At 51.3% G+C, this 23,166-nt stretch overlaps 1 protein-coding gene across 6 annotated transcripts in view; it reads right to left on the reverse strand.

Moving 5' to 3' along the window:
• Nucleotides 1-22,664, reverse strand: part of NPRL3 (NPR3 like, GATOR1 complex subunit) — a 37,793-nt gene extending 15,129 nt beyond the window's left edge. For 2 of the 6 annotated variants that reach the window (XM_035021782.1, XM_035021780.1), the window contains exons 1-7: nucleotides 22,450-22,630; nucleotides 17,936-18,005; nucleotides 13,360-13,398; nucleotides 9,773-9,902; nucleotides 7,705-7,779; nucleotides 3,063-3,216; nucleotides 1,557-1,638 (exon numbers count right to left, since the gene is read on the reverse strand). In XM_035021782.1, the coding sequence (XP_034877673.1) occupies nucleotides 1,557-1,638; nucleotides 3,063-3,216; nucleotides 7,705-7,779; nucleotides 9,773-9,902; nucleotides 13,360-13,398; nucleotides 17,936-18,005; nucleotides 22,450-22,567 (668 nt within the window). In that variant the 5' untranslated portion in view covers nucleotides 22,568-22,630. Of the gene's footprint in view, nucleotides 1-1,556; nucleotides 1,639-3,062; nucleotides 3,217-7,704; nucleotides 7,780-9,772; nucleotides 9,903-13,359; nucleotides 13,399-17,935; nucleotides 18,006-22,449 lie in introns of all 6 variants that reach the window. The other 4 variants (XM_035021781.1, XM_035021783.1, XM_035021784.1 and 1 more) reach the window with 4 other exon arrangements.
• Between the last annotated feature and the right edge of the window lie 502 nt (nucleotides 22,665-23,166).

Below are 23,166 nucleotides of genomic sequence, written 5' to 3' on the forward strand. Positions count from 1 at the left end.
TGGCCTGGCAATTCTGCTGTTGGGAATTCATCGGACAGATAAACAGGTGCAAGTGCACAACCCCACGTGCGCACAGCTGAGCATCAGGCCTTGCAGCACCAGAGGCTGAGGCCAACGAAATGCCCAGGACAGGGGCTGGCTAACTGGGTAGCCGCAGAAGCAGCAGCCCTTATTTCCCAGTAGAGACAGGGTCAAGGCGACACGGCTAAACTGAGAAGGCAGGGGTCGTCCACACGTGCAGTGTAAAGGGACAAAGGGGGTCAGTGTCCACCTGTGTGTGCCTCCAGGCCAGCGGTGCAGGATGGCACCTGCCACGTGCCGGCCTGCTGACATGCTTCTGCCACCGGGACGGGGGCCTGGTGGTGGTACAGCAGGAAAGGCACACAACACTGATTTTCAGACTGGATGGATACATGACCTTTTCAAAAGCTTCAGTTAAAACAGCAAAAAGAACGGGGCACCTGGGTGGCTCAGCCGTGATGCGTCTGCCTTCGATTCAGGTCATGATCCTGGAGTCCAAGGATCAAGCCCCACATTGGGCTCCCTGTTTAGCAGGGAGCCTGCTTCTCCCTCCCCCTCTGCCCCTCACCCTGCTCTAGCATGCTCTTTCTCAAATAAAGAAATAAAATCTTTTTTAAAAATTAATTTAAAAAACAGCAGAAAGAATGAAAAATTTCCAAAACGCTCATAACAATAATCACTGGGTACGGGACCATAGATGGGCTCTGTTTTCTCTATACTCTTCTACATTTCCTAAATACCAATAACGAGCATGTATTGTCGGTGAGATCAGGAAAACCGCTAATACCAAAAAAGGATGCTAGACAAGCCACCCTCCCTGGGCTTGGATGACACGTGGTCTCGCCAGCCACAGCTCAGACCCAGCCCACCACCAGTGGGTAGCGTGGAGCCTGCCGATGGAGTGAAGCGCCGAGAAGGCCCAGGGCTGCGTGCACGGACAAGGCCCAGAGAAGAAGCCTGCACCTCAGTGCAGACTGTGCAGCAACATGTCTGGTGCTCTGAGTGGTGGCCCCTCGAGAACCAATGGTCCCGGAGCAGAAGGGCACAGCTTGCAGGGGAAGTGTCACCTGGGCACCCTCCCGAGCCCCCTCCACCACCTCCCACCCACCCTGCATACCCAGGCTCAGGGAGCAGTGGACCCTCTTAAAAGAAAAGAAGTTCTTTGCTTCTCCACAGAAAGCTGGGAACACCAATATGACTGGAACAACTGAGAGGCTCTGCTGGGTCTGCAACGCGGGCTGCCTTCCTAAACTCAGCCCCCAAACCCCAAGTCCCACGAGTGGAGGGCACCCTCTGAGCCTCAGTTTCCTCCTCAGTGAAGTGATGACAGTGACACCCATCTTAGGAGGCAGACCCAGAACTTGGCACCGTGTCACCTGATCTGTATCTCATGACTCACAAGAATTTCAGGCTCTCATGCGTGACTTCAGGCTCGGTTCAGGGGGCTGGCACTCCCAATCCTCTCACCCCCATCTCAGTGGTACAACAGGAGAACGGGCAGCAAGGCCCACGGGCCGGGGCACCACCTGTCTTACCTGTCATAAGCTTCCTTGAGGTCCCTGGCCAGCTTGCACTTGGGCAGAATGTGATGAAATGGGGACTGAGGACCATCATTTGCTGCAAGAATCAGAATACAGAGAATTTAGAGCCTCCAAAGCAAGGAAATATGCAAAGGCTAGAATGGAAAATACCTTTAAAAACAAGTCTGACTCTTGGTTTTGACTCAGATCATGATCTCAGGGTGTCGTGAGACAGAGCCCCGCATTGAGCTCCTCACTCAGCAGGGGAGCCTGCTCAAGATTCTTTCTCTCCCTCTGCCCCTCCCAACGCCTGCACTCACATGCTCTCTCTAAAATACATAAATCTTAAAACAAATAAAATTTAACTGAAAATAATCTGTGCAAACAGTTGAATTAAGATGAAACTTTGGCTGTGTTCAACTGTCTTTATATGGGAGATCTGTATGGAAACTTCACCACTGGTGCCCCCTGTCCCTGCAGCCAGTTCACCGGTGGCCCCAGACGCCCAGAGACACTTTCCGCCTGGTGAGCAGGTGCTTCCATGCCTCATCCCACTCACTCATACCAATACTATTTATTTTTATGATCAAAAGTCTTTCATTAATCCTTTCTCACTAATGCCTTAAAATATGTAGTTAAATTGAATTTGTAAAAAAAATTTCCTGTGATAGGGGTGCCCGTGTGCCTCAGTTGGTGAAGCGTCTGCCTTAAGCTTGGGTCATGATCCCAGGGTCCTGGGTTCGAGTCCCTCTGCCGCTCCCCCTGCTTGCACGCTCTTTCTCTCAAATAAATGAAATCTTAAAAAAAAAAAAAAAATTTCTGTGATAAAGTCAGACTCTAAAGAGAATTTTTTTTAAACAGCTTCTGGATTGTTATTAATCAACACATAACTGGCCAAAACATTATACATTTTGACAGCTGTCAAATATAAAAAGCAAGTTTTCACTGAAAATGCACCTGAGTGGGACAGTTCCCGTACGCCGATCACTACTTTCACTTATTGCTAGAGTTACACCGGGGTCACCTTCAAACCTGTTTCTGGTTTTCTCTTGTTTCAGAGGCGCTGACCTGAGATGGAGATGGAGTATGTCGCAAGTAGGCGTTTCTCTGTGCTTAGAGGTGTTATGGAATGCCAAAATCCACAGGGGGATCTACTGGCAAATGATACCTTTAATAATCGGCCCGTTGGTAACTCAGCTAGGTCCTCCTTCACTTCACTTGGAAGCAAGGGACTGGGAAGGGCCCACCTTGCCAGCCCCGTTCCCAGCAGCCCCTGCACACGGCCCCCCACCACAGGCCGTGGGGCAGTGCCGCTGGGAGGCGGGGCGCCGTTCGGGCTGGGGATCCATCTCCAGCATCAGTTCAGAGCTGCTCTCCAGCTGTGTCCCTTGGGGCGTCCTCCCTTCGCAGGGAAGATCACCAGACCAGCACATATGGCCTTGGTGCCTGTCTCTGCATCTGCAAACCTGGACTGGGGCCCCTGGTGCGTGTGTGGAGCAGAGAGACTCCCGCAGCGCTCACCATCAGCCACCGCGGACACCTCGTCCTGCAGCGCCAGGATCAGCTTGGCCTCTCTCGTGAGGTACTGGCAGCGGCGTTCCTCATGCTGCAGCACGGTGGCGATGCGTCGGGAAAGGGTGTGCAGACAGTTTATCACCGACGGGTCCGCATTGGCCTGCGGGAGAGGCCACGTGGGACTCAGACGGCACCCAGGCATGGCCAACCCAGGGCACAAGGAACCCTCTCCTCCTTTCCCGCACAGCCCCCTCCAGGTGCCGCCGCGGTCCCCGGCCCTGTGTCCCCTCCAAGGTCTGTCCACACAAACACAAGTGTGCTCAGCATCCCAGCTCGGGAATGGCTGCCTGCAGGGCAGCCAGAGGTGGTTCTGTGGGGCCCCCCAGCTGGTGGGGGGACACAGGCATCTCCGACAAGCAGAGATGCTGCAGGGCACCGCACCAGGGCCATCCAGGACGGCGGGGTACAAGCCGGCCTCCACTCCAGGCCAGGCAGGGGCAGCACTCGGGGGCGGCGGGGCAGCCGACCCACCTGCTGTGTGACCCCAGGCTCCCATCTGAGAACGTTCAACAGGGGCCCTCCCTCACCAGTTAGTCTGACAGAGCCTATCCAGGGCACAACCCCAGCAGTGTCTGCAGTCAGGGTGTACAGCTGACTTGGTGGGCAGGACCAGGCTTCGTGAGACTTCAACCACACAGACCCATTACACCAGGGTCACGGAGCGTAGTAAACACAAGCACTGGGCCAACTGTCTGCTGAGCACACTGTCCTCAGGAGAAGAGGCTCTTCCCAGCAGAAACAAGCCTGGCTAACAGAAGAAGTCAGCAGGCTCCAGGCCACCCCTCTCCCCACAAGCTCCCCGGGCACCCCTGTGCTAACTCTGGAACCTATCAGACGCCGCAGCGAGGCCAGGCAGGCACACCCACCCAGGCCAGGGGTGGAGCAGGCAGCTGTAGGGTCTCTGAAGATGCTCCACAGAGCAGATAACCGGCCAACCATGACTCAGTGTGTCAGGAGGCCGACAGGGCTGCTGAGTCATCCGAGGGGTGGAGGTGGGAGAAGGGAGAGGGACGCATGGTGCCACCGATTAAAACCCCTAGTACAGCCTCCCCTCCTGTTTATCTGGCAGGCAGGGCCCTTCCAGCAAGGTGTCCAGCCTTCTGGACCAAAACCCACACCAGACTCAGTGAACACCTTCATCACCTGGATTTGGAGAGATTTTCTGAACTCCTAGCAGATCTCATGTTCACAAACGGAATCCACACCTGACAACAGCATACCTGCGCTGGGGAGAGGACTAAACACCACTTTCAGGCCATGCCCATCACTGGGTAGCAATCCTGCCCCTTCATGTCAAGGACAGCCCCTCAACAATGTCCCCCACAAGACTGTGGAACTAGAGGGCCTAGGTTATAAAGCATGTGCAACTGCTTTACAACAAAATACACTTCTAGAAGACTCTGTGTCAAAATACTGTCAGCAGCAAAACAGAGGAAGGAGAATGATCGCATGCACATGGTTATTCCCTTAAAGAAGCAATCAAGTCACACCTGACAGCCTGACCCTATGCTCACGGTCCCAGTGGCTGGAACAGGACGGTGTTTTTAGTCAGATGCCCGAGCCCACCAGTTCTACATTCCCAGGCGTGCAAGGGGGTGCTCACCCAGGCGAGGCCCGATGACCCACACTGATGGGGTATGCTAGGGTATCCTGTGTGGCTTCACAGGCCAGGCATCACTCAAGGTGCCTGCAGAGCCCAAGGCTTTGTCTGGCCACAGTGAGAAAGGGACCACCTAGGACGTGCCGGCCCTAAGTGGGAACTCTTAGAATTTGCCCCACAGGTGATGTGAAACAGCAGGAAATTTAGGGGATCGCCTGTGAGACTTTTCTCGCTCCCAGAAAGTGCACCGAAATGTAGTAAGGCCTTTAGAGCAAATGTCCAATTTGCAGGCAATACACAAACAGACAGTAAGCACGATCAGATGAATGCAGACATGGACCATTCAATCGGACGAAGGGAGAAGAGAGTCCTAGACTGGAAGAGACCTATAGACACAGCCCACACACCTGTGAGGGCGAGGTTTTCAACCTGGTCCAGACAGGCCAAGGGCAAAAACTATGGCCACTAGGCACTAGCTGATACCAAATTACGGCAAACTTTATCAGGTGTGAAAGGGTATCACGGTAGAAGATAAATGTTCCTATTTCACAGAGATGCCACCCGAAGTACATAGAAATGAGCAGACATGAGGTCTGGGACTTGTCCTGAAACACCTGAGAAGCCAGGGTGTCCCGGTGACGGCAAGGGGACATCAGAGACGGGTGTATGAGGTTAATCAAACTATCGTCACTAGTTGGGGATTTGTTTAAAACTATTCAAAGTGAAAAGTAAAAAAAAGTATATGTTTTTAATGTGACTATTAAAAAGGAGAAAATAACTTCCTACCCTAAAAATATCAGCGCTTTACATTATTTAAAACTCCCCCCCCACCCCCCCCCCACCCCACCTTCAACATCATGGCCCCTTGCTACTTGAAGTCCTGCGCTACCTTGTTTCTTACTGCAGCAATCCACCCTCCTCCTCCAGGTTCTGGCCTCGCCCCCAAGCCTCACCTTCAAAAGCCACAGGCTGGGCTACATAGTAACTACCACCCTGTCTCATCAGCCCCCAGCTGCTGGACACAGGCACTGTTTCCAGCCTGGTTATTATCATAAAGGTCTCCCTACAACCCTAAAATCCGCTTGTTTTCTTGACAGCTGTACCCAGGGGTGTCAGACATGCTGCTGTTGAACGCTGTTCCCGAGACCAGGGCCTGCCTGCAGGGTGGGGCCGCAGCAGCTTCTCAAGGCCACCCACCGGGACAGCCTTCACCAGGATTGTCGGGGCTGTTTCTTACTTAACGGACCACTCTCTCTGGGTGTCTGCAGTATGTCATTTTAGAAGTCATGCCCTGTACTATTTACACTATGAAAATCCCAAGACTGTAAAAGTCAAGGTCTCCACTTGGAACCGCACACCCCAGGGACAGCTGCTGTTAACCCATCACTTTGTCTTAACGCGGCTCCTTATTTATCAGCAAGGTAGGCCAGTTTTAAAAATTAGCTCCGGGCGCCTGGGTGGCTCAGATGGTTGAGCGTCTGCCTTCGGCTCGGGTCATGATCCCAGGGTCCTGGGATCGAGTCCCGCATCGGGCTCCCTGCTTAGCGGGAAGCCTGCTTCTCCCTCTGCTTCTCTCTCTCTCTCTCTGTGTCTCTCATGAATAAATAAATAAAATCTTAAATAAATAAATAAATAAAAATAAAAATTAGCTCCATTCCAAAGAACCTTTTCTCTGGCATCATTTTGGTTTTGAGCCGTTCACAGTGAATGTGGTCTTCTCTCAAGAGAAAAGCACCTCGAGACTTAGAATGACACCCAATTTTACCAGCGTCCTCTGCTTAGTGTCATTTCGGCCACTCTTAAGGCTTTCAGAGCACACACTGCTCCTCGTCACGGAGGCCAGTCACTCTGTCTGGGACACTTCTGTGAAAAGCCATCATGCAGATCACATGTGCCCAGCCAGAAAGAACTACTGAGTATTTTGGCACAAACAGGTAGTGGGACAGTTCAGAGGAATTCCGTTATGTAACAGTCACCAAATATAAATTTCCTAGGCAATTCAAAGTCCTTTCATAATATGAGTGAGTCTTTACCCAGGGATGCTTTTTATGTTTATTTAGATCCCTGATATTTTGACAGCTTCATTGAAAAGAAATCTCCTCTAACACAACTTCAGACAGTCTGGGAACTGCCCGAAGAAACTATCAGCTTAATCATTAAAAACAAAATGGAAAGCAACAAGTGCTGGTGAGGAGGTAGGTACGCTGGAACGCTCACACACTGCTGGTGGGGAGGAAAGATGGTGCAGCCACCGTGGGAAGCAGTCTGGCAGCTCCTCAACAGGACCCTGGAATTCCACTCCTAGGTGTATACCCAAGGGACATGAAAACATGTGTCCACACAAACATTTGGACACAAATGTCCGTAACAGCATTGGTCATAATACTGTACTGATGAACATACATCGTTCATAATGGCCAAACTGCAGAGACAACACAAACGTTCATCAACAGATGATGCACAATCTGTGGTCCACCCGTACAAGAGAATACGGTTCTGCCACAAAAAGGAATGAAGTCCGGATACATGCTACCACATGGATGAACTAAGTGACAGCAGACAGACACCAAAGGTCACATAGTGTAGAATCCAATCTCTATGAAAATGCGGAATAGGTAAATCCACAGAAGGAAAGCAAACTGGTGGTTTCCAGGGGCTGGGAGAGGAGAGGAAATGAGGAATAAATGGTCTCCTTTTGGGGCAATGAAACGTTCTGGAACTGACAGTGGTGAGAGTTACACAACATTGCTCCTAAAGCCACTGAACCGTACACTACAAAATGGTTAAAATGGTAAATACTACGTGTATTTTATTTAGAAAACACAGTATGGGTAGACTCTTGCAGGACCCCAGGAGGGGCCTGGCAACAGCTGGGCAGTCTGAGCTCTGAGCCAATGACACAGTCACCAGAAGTGAGGGGCTGCTACTCTCCCCGGACCCTCCTCCCCGATCTACCAGGGCTCTTCAGCCATCTGTACACTCGCTCACCCTCAGTGCAAACACCACATTAAAAAGAATCATGGTGGGAGCTTCCCTCTTCGGAGATGGATCTGTTTTGGAAACCTAGAAAAGAAATACATTCTAATGAGTGAGAGCCACCACATCCCAAGAAATCCTGTTTAGTGCTATCCATCAGGCATGGGGAGAGGTTCCAGAATATAGCCAACCCAGAGAAAAACAGAGCCCTAGGGTCTTTGAGAAGTGATCACTGCCTCTGTATGGGCAAGCACAGGCAGCACAGACGGAGACACGGGTGAGACTAGAGTGGGAGGGTCAGCGCTATAACCCAAAGTGACAAGACTACCCCAGTCAATGGGAGTGAGCTGAGGTGCCCCCGCGAGACAAGATGGGGAGAGGCTCGAGCAGATGGGGTATTCTCTGCCCAGACTCTCCCTCCCCCACTGCTGTTTTCAGTGTCCACCTGGGTCCTCTGTCTCCGCCAGGTATGGCAACCACTCAGGACGATTAAGAGACAGGATAATGCTCAGAGCCAGCAGAGACCAAGCTGCTGCTCCAGCATCCAGCCACCGCACGTCACCAACACCAAGCTGAATACGTGTTGCCACCAGGGGGCATGGGAGTGTGCGTGAGGGGGTGGTGGCCACATCTCTCTGGGCCATCCCAAGCAGGCTCTTTACCATCTCTGCCTGTCACTCCAGTTTGGTAGGGTATGACTCCTGGCAGGATGTCAAATCTCCCCTCTGTCACCCAGACGTCAGCCGTACAGACTGAGCTCTGTCTGCAGGGGCCTTGGTAAAGAGGAAGGAGCCGCCCATGGGGCCCAGTGCACCCAGCCATGGCCTGATGTCCTGGCATCTCCAACTGCCTCAGAAGCTCCTTCCACGGGCATATTCATGGATAAGATTTGAGGACTGCAATTTCTGGATCATATAAATGGAGCTAAATCTTATGCCATCTTATCAAAGCCCTGATTGTACTGTGTGCAAAGGACTGACTAGCAGGTTCTGGTGTCAAATTCCCTTGGGTAACAGTGCATTCAATCTTGTTAAAACCCCTCAATACTGTAACAATTTCATTCATCACAGAATGCACATACAGGGTTTAGCACAATAGTAAGAACTAAATTAATCATATTTGCTATGTCATCATTTAATAAGCAAGAAAAAATACTTGCACCACTTTAGAAACAGATGTCCTAGATATAAAGGGGAAGGTGGCAGTCAGGAGAGACCCAGGATGCAAAGAGCAAAAGCCAGGGGCAGGGATTGAACCCACGGGAGACCTATGGGGACATGTAGGTGATTGTATGCATGGACACACGCACGGGGTCAGATATATGGCACGATTCGATGGCTGCCTTCACCAGAGCCAGTGTGAGCCACGGCTCCCCGAGGGCCCCAGGGTCAGGATAGGCCATGCCTTCCCAGGGAGGGCCATACCTGCCCAGGGAGAACCTTACCTGCCCAGGGAGGGCCATACCTGTCCCAGAAAGAACCTCACCAGCCCCTAGAGAACCCCACCAGCCCCTGGAAGAACCCCACCTGTCCCAGGGAGAACCCCACCTGTCCCAGGGAGAACCTCACCTGCCCCAGGGAGAGCCCCACCTGCCCAGGGAGAACCTCCCCTGCCCAGGGAGAACCTCACCTGTCCCAGGGAGAACCTCAGGGGCTCAGGGAGAGCCCCACCTGCCCAGGGAGAACCTCACCTGCTCAGGGAGAGCCCTACCTGCCCAGGAAGAACCTCACCTGCCCAGGGAGAACCTCACCTGTCCCAGGGAGAACCTCACCTGCCTCAGGGAGAACCTCACCTGTCCCAAGAAGAACCTCACCTGTCCCAGGAAGAACCTCACCTGCCCCAGGGAGAACCTCACCTGCCCCAGGGAGAACCTCACCTGCCCAGGAAGAACCTCACCTGCCCCAGGGAGAACCTCACCTGCCCAGGGAGAACATCACCGTCCCAAGAAGAACCTCACCTGCCCAGGAAGAACCTCACCTGCCCCAGGGAGAACCCCACCTGCCCAGGAAGAACCTCACCTGTCCCAGGAAGAACTTCACCTGCCCCAGGGAGAGCCCCACCTGCCCAGGGAGGGCCATACCTGCCCCAGAGCATGCTGCAGCAGTGTCGGGTGCCCAACAAACCGCACGTTATCAATCTTCAGTTCAAATTTTTGGCCACACATTTCAGACTTGGTTGCCAAAATTGTTGCCAGAATGACATCCGAAAACCTTAAAATTAAAAAAAGGCAGAGTGGAAGTAAGTAAACAAAGTGCCACAGTACCATGCCCACCTGCCCTCAGAGGGGAAAGGTCTCAGGACATGGCAGTACCGTGCGTGGAGTGCTCTACCCCCACTGCGGATCTGGATCAATTGCCCTTCTGAAGCGATCCCCAAGACTGGGGACATAAAATCACCAGAATTACAAGGTAAAAGGCATGAGAAGCATAGACTGAAGGCACATGCTGTCATTTCTTGGCATGCTCTATGAAATTCAGGAGAGAGAACGAATTGCAGTTTGCTTTCAAAGGGAGGACAACAGCTGGAGCCGGCACCGTCCTGAGGGCCACTCGTTAAGGCGCACAGGTGTGGGGAGGGGTCTCCTGACGGCCCGGGTTTGCCAGGCTGCACCGCTCCACCCCCAGGTGAGTAAAGGACAATACTAACTATAGTGTGCTCATCACCTTCCTCATGGCACGGCTGCCCGGTCGTTCCCTTACGCTCAACATTTCAACCTTCTAGTTCTTACTGGGGAAACCTTTAAGATGTGCAAAATGTGCAGAACCAGAGACACGATACAAAGGTGGGGATGCACAGGACTGGATGCCATGGAAAAGCAGGCATGGCTGTGGTGGGACAGCAGATCTGGCTACGATCTCTGTAAAACTGTAGAGCTCACCCCCATTCAAGATGCAGCTGTGCACTTATGTTTCCCCACTAGCAACCCTGCTCCTTCCTGCCCAAGGGGATCCAGATAAGCGAGAGTCACCACAGGGAGGAGGGCCGGGGGTGCAGTGTGGACTCTTATCTCGGAGCCCAGGCTCCAGGGGCCTCCACTCTAGAAACACTGATGTGCTGTGTCTGATCAGGAGCCAGGAAGAGACAAGTCCTGTGCTCATTTCTCCACCTGGGAAAGCATCTCTAACACCCAGGTCGAAGGGCACACTGTGTGGGGGAAGGTGGCTCCAGCTCCTTCAAGGCCACGCTCTGCCCGAAGAGGCCAATGAGGACAGACACTCCAGGGTGCATCCTGGGCCTTCACTGAGGAGCTCCGGTGAATCAGGGACCACACCAGATGTTTCTCTTCTAAAGGAGCTGGCTGTGGGGGAGGGCGGCAATGAACACCCTAACACTCCAAAAGGGAAGGTCCTGCTGCAGACTGCGGCTTCAGTTCAACTCTGAAATAGCAAATGACTTGGACATTAAGTGATCTAGGAGGGGGTCGTGGCTCTGGGCCCCTTAGACTTGGCAGGGCTCAATGTCTAATGTAAGAGAGGTAACTTAGAACCAGCCTGGAGCAAGAACCTCACTGTGGTCAACCAGCACACGGACAAAAGCGAGACAGGCAGCTATGGGACTCTTCCCAAGCCTCTCCGCTAGACAGCCGGGGAGCCTAGCACTGCCAAGGGGGGCTGGTCATGCTGGCTTCCAGCTGTCCCCTAGGATCAACATGGTCATCTCGGTGTCCTTGGTCACTCTGTGGTCCCCAAACAAACCAGATACAGGGGTCTGGGTCAAAACGGGCTGCCTTGCGTCCTGTATAGTCAGGAATGCAGCTGGACCTTCTGATACCAATGTTGTCAGAGACATTCTGGGAAACTCGGGACCCACAGCTCAAGCCCTTGGCTGCCCAATGTGGGTCACTCCTTCCCAGGAATACTGCTCTCTAGAGTGAATAAACCAGAGATGGAAGATTCCAGAGTCTTAGACAGGAGGCTTTACATGCTTTCTTCAAAAACTCTAAATGGCTCACCCCACCCTGTAACTCCCATCTGAGGGATACAGTGATGGTGAGGGCGGGCTCAGGATGATAAAACCCTACTAAACACTTCTGCTCTAGTAACTGATCCAGTGCCAACATTCCATACCCTATCTCAACAAACACGACCCCTCCACTCTGTCACCCAGTGATACAAGGGATACAAAGATGGCGGAGAGAAAAACAACTTCCTACCATTCCAGAGGTTCACTTTTTCTTGTGATATGAAAAATCTCCACTAAAAACCTCTGCTCCGCCATGAAGAGCCATAGACGGGCCTCAGCCACGGCCTTTAGCCACCAGTCCAGGAACCTAAGTTTGGCTGTGAGATGAGCCCTGAGATTCAGAGGCCAACAGTAGTGGCCCAGTTCACGTTTATAAATACCCAGATCCAAGAGGTACCCTTCCAAGAGCCAAATAAAAAACACTTCCCCCTCTGGGTCCAGAAAGGACAGAGCAGAGGGGGCCAGCTTGAGAGCCATGTACTGCTGACGTTAAAAGCCACACTGCCCTAGGTGGCCATCAGGGAGGCCTCTCTGGGGTGGCCCGCGGGGTGGTGTTCAGCTGCTCTGCTCTATGAGCAGTCTGACCCACACAGAAATCCACTCACTGTAGCCTGGTATTACACACTTATGGTAAAAAAATACCTGAGTGGCTTATACTTTCTGTACTGTGTCTGCTGACATCAGACACACAAAGTCACAGAGTTCTATCATGAGATTTGGGGGAAGGGGATATAACTGATAGAAACAGCAAAGTAAAACAAAAACGAGGGACAGTATTTGTTTCCAAAATTTACAAAAATCCTTTTCCCTTGTTTTGAAGATAAAAGGCCCGGTAAATATGTTGCAACACAATAAAATAGCTGTTATAAAAACTAATATTCCTGGAATAACTTTCAAATTAAAAAAAAATAAAAGCATTTGAGATGAACCAGCCCAGTTGAAAAACAGGCAAGACTTTCCATTCCTGCTGGGATATTCAGGAACGGGCTTTTTCTAGGGCTTGGCCAGGAAAAAAAAAAAAGGAGGAAGAGACAGCAATGGAAGGGAACTCCACTCCACTCCCTCCTGTTTTTTTTTGGGGGGGGCTCACAGATGCTCCAAGCACCTCCAACACCCAGGGGGGTTGCCCCATCAGGGGCACAAAGGGTATCACAGTATCCACACCCTTCTGGAGAAGTGCCATATAATCTCCATGGGAACATTTTTGCCTCTAATGGGCACACACAACGGCATCTAAGTCCAAGCCTCACATTTAACATCTGGCCCTTGGGAGAGGCCTCCTATAACTCCTCTGAGAAATGAAGGCAAGAAGCAACGATCAAGGGTCTCTCTAGGGGGAAGCTGGCTAGGGAGACAGGGAGCCCTGTTCTCGCTTGCCTACCACCTTCCTGAGGCCACCGGTGCCTGCCTGGAGGAGGGGCGGTCTGTGTGCACGCCTGGCTCCAGAAGTCTCCCTGGCGTCAGCCAACCTTGCCTTGGCCTCCCAGGTAATGTGGAATAGCTGAGTAACTCCAGGTGGAGAAAGGGCAGGGGCCATGGGAAGCCGGGGCACTCGTGGGGGGATCGGGCAGTGAGGACCGAGCCAGAGCCTGTGTGCCTCGTTAGTCATTCTTCAACACTGAGGGCAATCAGGAGTTAAGCACAATTACAAGAGAAGGCAGCAGGAATCAAGACAGAAAGGTGGTGGAGAAGTGTCGGTCTTACCCTGCAACCAATCGCTCATCGGTTGGAGGACATGGCTCGCTGGAATGGGAACAGGACCATCAAGACCAAACAAACACACTGATTTTAAAAATCACGAATAGTTACAAGGCTGTTTTATTAAAACAGTATTAAAGTCTAGCACAAGTACTACCATAAGCATTAACTGCTGAGGGCAAGGCTAAGCAACTTACCGGACAAGAAAGAAGATACAGACAATTGCCAAGTTGAAGACTTACCAGACTTTTCTCACGAAAGCTTAAGTTCCCACATGTAAACAGAGCCTGGGCACAACTGAGAGCCAATTTTCAGAAGCAAGAGCAAGGCTGGAAGACCTGGGTCAGAGCCCAGCACCACACATATTAGCTGGACACCCATGCACAAGCATTTTAGTCTTTCTGACAAAACCGTCTCTGAGATCCCGTGAGATCCCCGTACGGAGCTTCAACCCTTGAGGTACTGTGATTGCCTGCACACCCAAACTCGCCGAGCCTTTGCTCCGCACAGGACCACAGGCCCTCTGGCAGCAAGGAGGCTGTGGCACCCATGCACATGCTATGCCACACCCGCGCACTGTGCAACTTTAGTTCTGCAGAGAGTACGTTTAGAAGAGTCAAGCTACTCTACAGAGTGTTCTGGGACAGTCCCGGAATCTAGGAAACAGAGAGCAGGCCAGACCCCAGAGGGGGAACAGCACTGGAGGGACGAGAGCCTACCACGACCCCGTGCCATGACCACCGGGCTGCCCTGCTGCTCCCCACAGCTCTCACCGAGAAATATATACCACAGACCCACAGGACAGAAGCACACAGCCAAGAGCCCCTTTTTCAACAGCTCCCGAACGTCAGCTCATCAGTGTCCACAGTATGAAAGGGGGAAGGTGTTCTGTGGACCTTCCCAAGATCACCCAGAAAGTCAGAATCCCTAGAGGCTCAAGTGCAACTCCTCCAACTTTTATCTCCTACAACCAACAGGTCACAACAAAACCCCTCTACTTTCCAAAGGGAAGAAGCGTGTGGGGCTTCCGAGTATCAGCAGTGCTCTTTTCCATACCAGGCTGTGGAGGTGACGTGTCAAACGCCCCTGGCATGTGTCATGAACTTGTGTCTGCCCTTGTGTGGGAGGCAGAGCCCCCAGCAAGCACTCTCACCAAGACACAGATGTTCCCATGATACCAGACCTGGGAGGGGAGGCAGAGGTGCCTTGCCACCCTCAGGCATCTTAAGACACCCAAACTGAGGCTCATGGTACGAGGAACATGCCCAAGACTATACACTATAGGTGCAAAATGAGAGTCACACCCAAAATCCAACCCTGTACTTGTCCCAGCACACTGTCAGCCTGCATGCACCAGAGCGGACGCACCAGTGTACTTACTGGCTGGGCCAGGAAAGGGGTGGGGGATGCCCAAGCTTGGGGACAGCACTGCTTATCCACCTTCTGGGCACTGACCCCAGCTCTAGGAAATAGGGGCTCCTTCCTTCCTTCCCCTTTCCTTCCTTCCTTCTTTCCTTCCTTCCTTTGCCTTCCTTCCTTCCTTCCTTGACTATTTATTTGAAAGAAAGAGAGAGAGAGCACAAGCAGGGGGAGCAGCAGAGGGAGAGGGAGAAGCAGACTTCCCGCTGATCAGGGAGCCCGACATGGGGCTCGCTCCCAGGACCCTGGGATCATGACCTGAGCCGAAGGCAGACGCTTCACCGAGCCACCTTTCTAACACATGGCCACACACATGCTAGCAGAAGCAAAGCTGTCAAGAGAGGCCTGGTGGAGCCCCGTGCACCTGGAGGAGAGGACTAGCTATGTGCCAGTTTGCACCCTGGCACGCCTAGCCGAGGTTCCCATCTGGCTGAAGGTGTGAATGTGCCCCAAAGCTGAATCCACTGCTTAGAGAAAGGTGGTCAAGCCTGAGGAAGGCAGGAGTGCCATCTGATTCCACTGCCCCACAGGGAATTTAACAATGCTGAGAATTTAAAGGTGTGGACAAAAATCTTTCACACTTCCAAGGTCTTCTGGATGGTATCTAGAGTAAAATGATTTCTGAGTGTTTTGAAATGAAGTTGACTCTTCTTCAAGCTACCATCTTCTTCTCTGAGATTGTGCCCAAAACACTCCACGTTGGGAGGGATAGTGCCAGCGACAGCGTTTGTGACTGATACCAGGCTTTCTCCAGGACCTCTCCTGACGGTTTTTCCCCTGCTGGTGTGGCAGATGCATAATGCTATTAAGCATGACCTCCCCAGGGGCACCTGGGTGGCTCTGTCGGTGAAGCGTCTGCCTTCAGCTCAGGTCATGATCCCAGGGTCCTGGGATCAAGTCCCACCTCAGGCTCCCTGCTCAGCGGGAAGCCTGCTTCTCCCTCTCCTTCTGTCGCTTCCCCTGCTTGCGCTCTCTCTCTGTGTCAAACAAATAAATAAAATCTTAAAAAAAAAAAAAAGAGCATGAGCTCCCTGGTCCCCAGCACTCATCCAACAGGAGCACTACAGCTTTTCTACATTTGAACTTCAAGCCTTAAAGACAATGAACAATATCCATTTTCTTCCCTTCCTACTGAATTCTATAAGAGGCTTTTTTAATAAAAGGGTTAAAAAAACCCTGCCAGTTAATTCTTATACCCTGAAGCATAACATCTTGATTCACCTTTAGAAGCAGCACACGCTCTAAGACGGTGTTGTCCAACAGAACCTCCTACTGCAAATCTGAGCCGTTCAGTGCGGCAGCCACCAGTCACCTGCGGCCCGAGCACCTGAAATGCAGCTGGTGCAAGGAGGAACTGAATTTCATCTAAGGTCATTTCTATTTAAATGGTGACTTTAATACCGGGCAGCACAGCCCTGCATCCTCACTTCTCTAGGGCAGCGTCCATCTACCACCACACTCAGAAGTTGCACAACTGGCCTGTTAACATGGCTTCAGTCTGCCAAGACAACGAGCAAGAACATTCTGCTGGTTCCCAAAGAAAAGCACCTTTGAGAGGACCATCGAGGACAACCCTGTACTACCCCAAGAAGATGTCTGAGCCATGGCACGGCTCCCCCAGGCGTCAGAGGCTTGGCAGGCCAATGTGACGAAATACAGCTGGGCACTCAGAGGTATTAACCTGTATCTCTGACACAGGGGCAGGTGGGGAGTGGGATCGTCAGATGCTATAATGTGCCACAATTACCACAGGAAGTAATTCTTAAATTTAATGAAAAAGAGAGTATGGAGAACCGGCTCTTCTTAGTGAACAGCGTATCTGTGATACCCTGATAGACCCATAATGTCTTGCTCCCTTCCCATGGTTTTTCCTCTTCTTTACGCTAAATATTGAAATAACTCCCTAAAAACATTCTCTTAGTCTTTTATTATAAGCCTCTGAGAGTTAACTGCAGGAGTCATGTGCTGCCAGCCTCCTAGGAAACCCACATAGACTGTTCCAAGAGCACTTTCTGCATTTTCAGCAGCCTGAGCCTCCCATCTGTGGAGCCCGGAGAACGGCAGGCAGGGAACCAGCCCTGCTCTAAAGGAATCTATGCCACAGGTGGAGGACAAAATGCACCCATCCCATGGGCAGGGGCAAAAAGCTTTCTATGCACCTGGAACAAACAAGAGTTTGCTCCAAGTGGCCGACCTCAGAGGACAAGGTGACCACAGCTTCTACATCAAGCAGAACAACCCATGGATGTCCAACAGTCCCTCACACCCCCTACCCCGCCCCCCTGCTGGTCTCTCCTTCAAAGCTTGCTGCCCTGAGAGACAGTCACTGGTCATGCCAGAGGCCCCGATATCCTCACAAGAAAGGATAAAAACCACACTCGTGGAACTGCATAATACCATGGCAGGTATGGTGCCTTGTCAAGAGAACTGAGGGAGGCTGTACTCCATGGCACTCCATGCGAAGTTCACTCCATGGCAAAGGCCCAGGTGGGAGCCTCAGCTCTGCGGCCACGGGACGGTGGAGGCTGAGTCCTTTCCCTCACTCAGGCCCCAGCTGTGTTTAGAGGCACCCAGGACAGGCAGTTTACAATCCTTCCTCCTTCAACTGGGCTTGTGTTACCATTTACTAAGCTTTAAAAAAACATAAGGCAGAAGTAGTCATGTGTGATGTTTGCCACCCTGATAGCACGTCCCAGAAAAAGCAGGGGGAGCATACACAGGAAGGAACAAGACCTGCCTTTCATCTATGCCCTAAAAGAGCAAGGGTCACATCAGCCCTGGCTCTCAGCCCACAGCACCACCTGAACAGGCTGCGCTGCACCCAGGCCCCTCCATGTGACCTCTGGGCACATGCCTGAGGAGTCGGGTCTGAGGACAGCACCGGGGTCTGCTTTCCCCCGTTCCTCTCACAGAAGACAAACGTTCTCTCTGGCCTCGTCTGTTCTCCAGTCTGTTTTACCAACCAACCAGTTCCATAGCTGGAACATGCGACCACACTATGCAGCAAGTCAGGCATTGGCAACACAATTCCCAGCTCTGCAAAACCTGAAACACCCACCAAATGGAAAAAAAGGACACCAGGTTTCTCACGGGAGAAAACCTCTGGGTCAACAGGCCTGGGGGCAGGACTAGCCCCATCGCAGCGTGACTGCAAAGCCCTTACCTGGAATCACCATCCTGGTCGTCCGCATGGTCTCCAGTGTTGTTGACGGCATATCTGCTACGAGGCTTATCTGAGTGAGGGCAAAAAGGGGAGAGTGGCTGAGAAATCAGGATCCGTCCACCTACCGGGGGATGGTGGATGCATTAAAAGTGATGGAGTCTAAAATGTGGTATATATACACAATGGCCATAAAAAGGAACGGAGTTCTGATACATGTTAGAACATGGAGAACTTGAAAACATTATGCTAGGTGAAGGAAACCAGACACAAAAAGACAAATACTACACCTATATGAAATATCTGCAGTGGCGGGACGCCTGGGTGGCTCAGTTGGTTAAGCAACTGCCTTCAGCTCAGGTCATGATCCTGGAGTCCCGGGATTGAGTCCCACATCGGGCTCCCTGCTCGGCAGGGAGTCTGCTTCTCCCTCTGACCCTCCCCCCTCTCATGCTCTCTCTCTCTCATTCTCTCTCTCAAATAAATAAATAAAAATTAAAATTAAAAAAAAAGAAATATCTGCAGTGGGCAAACTCAGAGAGACAGAAAACAGATTAGAGGTTACCAGAGACTGAGAACAGAGGAAACGGGGTTATTGCTTAATGATTACAAATTTCAGTTTGGGGTGATGAAAAATTCTGGAACTACACAGTGATGATAGTTGCATAACAGCAAATTAATTATGGTGAATGTAACTGATGTTACTGAATTGTAAACTTAAAAATGGTTAAAATGGTCAATTTTATGTTATATATTTTTTACCATAACAAAAATTTTCTCAAAAAAGTTATGGTTTCCAGGGTGACTGGATGGCTCAGTCAGTGAAGTGACCAACTCTTGGTTTCAGCTCAGGTCATGATCTCACTGTCCTGAGATTGCTCCATGCTCAGCGGGGAGTCCACCTGAAGATTCTCTCCCTCCGCCCCTCCCTCCCTTCCCATGCTCACGCCCTCTACCAAATAATTTTTTTAAAGATTTTATTTACTTATTTGAGAGAAAGAGTGAGCTAGAGAAAGCACACAAGCAGGGGGAGGAGCAGAGGGAGAGGGAGAAGCAGACTCCACTGAGCAGGGAGCCCCACAGCCCCGGGCCTTGATCCCAGATCCCAGGGATCATGACCTGAGCCGAGGCAGACACTTAACCAACTGAGCCACCCAGGCACCCCATCAAATAAATAAGTGTTTTTTAAAAAGTTATATTTTCTAAGAAGTTATGATAACAGCAAATGTTTTTGCTAGTTTTTTTTTTTTTAAAAAAAGGATTACACATATGCACACACACAGACCCTCTCAGTATATGATGACAACTAGGTCAGAAAAAGCATAGGCAAAAGAAAGAATTTTTTTTTTTAAAGATTTATTTATTTATTTATTCATGAGAGACAGAGAGAGAGAGAGGCAGAGGCAGAGGGAGAACCAGGGTCCCTGCGGAGCAGGGAGCCCGATGCGGGACTCGATCCCAGGACGCTGGGATCATGACCTGAGCCGAAGGTAGACGCTTAACCGACTGAGCCACCCAGGCAACCCGCAAAAGAAAGAATTTTTAAATGTCCATATGCCAATATCCTTCACATACCTTACCAGAGTAATAAAGACCCTGGGATGAACTTAAGAAGTTCATCACAGGCAAGAGGTCCATGAGGAAAATCAGAAACGCTAGCAAGGGAGACATGAACAAAAAGAAGACATGCTATGCCCTTGAGTAGGGGGGATGAACACAAAGATGCCAGTTGTTCCCCGTTAACCCATCCATTTAACATGACTCTCACAACGACATCAACAGTTTGGGAGTAGGGCCCAATACATTCAGTACTAATAATGTTCCAAGGGAACAGTAAGCACAAACAGCCTGGATAATGCTGAAAAAGAGAAGTAATGGTAAGTGACTAATCCTATCTGAAAGTATAACACAGTGTAAAGTTACAGTAATTCACCGGTGCAGAACCCACATCATTGGGAGAAATAAGAAAGGTCAAAATAAACTCAAATAAACATGGAATTTAGTGTATGATAAAGGAGAAGAATCAATCAGGGAGGGAAGAGAAAATTATGGTGGCTCCTGAACCAATCACTCTGCAGCGGTGGGGCCCCACGTCCCCACACCCCTCCTCACTCAGCACAGCACCTGCTCACAGCGCTCCTGGACATGCACAAACAACTCTTCCAAGTGTGAAGAAGACACCAACTCCTAGCAGGAGCCTCCACCTTACACAAGATAAACACATTTAAAAAAACAAGATAATAGGGGCGCCTGGGTGGCTCGGTCGTTAAGCATCGGCCTTCCGCTTGGGTCATGATCCCAGGGCTCTGGGATCAAGCCCCACATCGGGCTCCCCACTCAGCGGGAAGCCTGCTTCTCCCTCTCCCACTCCCCTGCTTGTGTTCCTGCTCTTGCTATCTCTCTGTCAAATAAATAAAGTCTAAAAAAAAAAAAAAACCCCAAGATAATAAATAGGAGAAAGGAAAACTCGAGAGTCTCTTGGTTCTTTTTGTTCATAATCTTGGAGAGCAGAAGGCCTTCCTACGTTTAACAAAACTCAGACACCACAAAAGAACAGAATAAAAACTTGACTCCATAAAACTAAAACTCTATGTAGCAAGAACTTCACAGAGGCAAACTGGCTAAGAACATACGGCTTTGTCACAAAGGCCTATTTTTACCCTAGATATATAAAGAGCCCCTTCAAATCTATAGGGAAAAACTCAACCCATGATGAAATTAGGCGAAGGTTATGAGTAAACTGTACACTAAAAAGGAAATCCAAATAGCTCTGAAAAGAGGAAAATATGCTCACTCTCAGTCATAACACACATGTGCATCAAAACTACTTTCAGGACACCTGGGTGGCTCAATTGGTTAAGCGTCCAACTCTTGAGTTCGGCTCAGGTCATGCTCTCAGGGTCGTGAGATCGAGCCCTGCATTGGGCTCCATGCTGAACACAGAGCCTGCTTGGGGTTCTCTCTCCCTCTGCCCCCCTCCCCCCACCCCCACTGCATGCCCACTCGCTCACGTGCCATCTCTCTCCCCCTCTCTCAAAACACAAAACAAAAACCCAGAAAACCACTTTCAGACATAACTTTTCACCCATCTCATTAACAAAGATAGAAAAATCTGATTTACTAAAAATAAGTATGTTCGTTATCCCCTAGATCCAACCATCCCACTTCGGGGAATTGATCCCATATTCTGAAAAATGATACTGTATACAGCAAAGACATTCACACTGTTTGTATTAGCCAAAGTTTGGAAGCAACTTAAATGCCCATCAACAGAGAGACTAAATAAATAAATCACAGTATGTTCATCCCATGATTCTGATCGTGATTCCAAATCTATATCCAAGATGTAAAGTGAATATGGAAACAACAGAGTAGAACCGTGTGTATCATGTGTTCACTTCTGCTTAGAAAATAAAGCACGTGGGTGTGCCTGGCTGGCTCAGTCGGAAGAGCATGGGACGCCTGACCTCAGGGTCCTGGGTTCAAGCCCCACATGGGGTGTAGCAATCACTAAAAATAAAACTTTTTAAAAAGCACATAATTTTAAAAAGAAAAGAAAATGTGTGAGACGCCTGGGTGGCTCAGATGGTTAAGCGTCTGCCTTCGGCTCAGGTCACGATCCCAGGGTCCTGGGATCGAGTCCCGCATCGGGCTCCCTGCTAGGCAGGGACCCTGCTTCTCCCTCTGCCTCTCTCTCTCTCTCTCTCTGACTCTCATGAAGAAAGAAAAGAAAAGAAAAGAAAGAAGAAAGAAAGAAAAAAGAAAAAGAAAGAAGAAAAGAAAATGTGTACACATGCTTGTATTTACACGGAAGGTTCTGGGAAAACGCACAGGAAAATGGTAACAGCACCTGCCCGTACAAGGAAAAAGGAGTGGCTGGGGTTCAACGGTGGGAAAGGACGTTCCTTTCATCTACACCCCTTTGTACCTTTAAAACTGTGTCCCACGCTAACAAATCTAAAAGTAATTTTAAAACAAAACATAAATGAGGAACTGCACCTTCATAATTGTGAAAAAGTGCGAGTAACCTAAGCGTCTGTCCCGAGGGAAAGGGTATGTGAGTGACGGGGGTCTTTTTATACACTGAAAGTGCTCAAGGAAAAGAGAGCGCCTGCAGAACAATACATTCTATACGTAGCTGCACGAAGGGGACAAGTGCCAAAAGGGCAGGTGGTTACCCCCGCGATGGCGAAGGAGCAGAACTGGGGGGGGGGGGGGGGGAGTCCGAAGAACACTTGACCTGAATCTGTACTTTCACATTTTTTTCAAGCTGAATACATTCACACGATGCTTATATACATTCTTAAAGTGCTGGAGACATGGCTGAATGTTGGCAACAGTGGCTTGGGCATGTTGAATTACGAGGGATTTTTCTCTGGTTTTAATTTTCCGTACTTTCCAAATACTCTGCATGGAGCAGGCATCGGCTACATCCTCGGGAAAAGAAGAAAGTCAAGGACTTCCATTTGAACGTGCGAGGCGGGGAGGGCAGGGGGTCTCCGCCCGCGCTCACTTACTTGTCTGGGACGCCGGGTGCTCCTGGCTTCTCTGGAAGGGGTACCTGAACAGCAGCTTATTGCCCCTGCTGCCCGAGCTCACCAGAATCACGCTGATGGGGCTGGTGTTGTCGCCCATCCTGCCGTGGGCGGAGGCGGGCGGGGGGCCCCCCGAGGAGGACGGGCCCGGCCCGGGTGGGGACGGGGAGGGGCCGGAGGGGGCGGAGGGGGCCGGGACCGGGTGGGGCCGGGGACGGGGAGGGACACGGAGAGGGCCGGAGGGGCGGAGGCGGGCCGGGGGCCTGAGGAGGACCGGCCGGGACCGGGTGGGGACGGGGAGGGACACGGAGGGGGCCGGAGGGGGCGGAGGCGGGCCGGGGGCCCCGAGGAGGATGCGCCGGGGGCGGGAGGAGGAGAACCTGAGGAGGATGAGCCGGAGGGCGGGAGGCTCGGGGGACGACGCGCCCAGGGCGGGGCTGAAGGGGCCTGACCAGGACGCGCCCAAGGCCGTGGAAACGTGGGGCGCCGGGAGCCAGGCGGACGGGACCCCCGGCGTTTCCAAACCCACGACCCACCACCCACGTCCTGGCAAGTTCGCAACACCTCCGCGACACCGCCAAGCAACAGCGCAGAAAGCGCCTGCGCGCTGACAGGGGCCGTCGGCGCAGGCGCAGGCGCAGGCGACCTGTGCGCCACGGCGGGGGGGGGGGGGGCTTCTCGGGATGTTGGGCGCATGCG

The sequence above is a fragment of the Mirounga leonina genome, unplaced genomic scaffold, assembly GCF_011800145.1.
Source record: "Mirounga leonina isolate KUSES-001 unplaced genomic scaffold, KU_Mleo_1.0 Mir_175, whole genome shotgun sequence".
Classification (NCBI taxonomy): Eukaryota; Metazoa; Chordata; class Mammalia; order Carnivora; family Phocidae; genus Mirounga; species Mirounga leonina.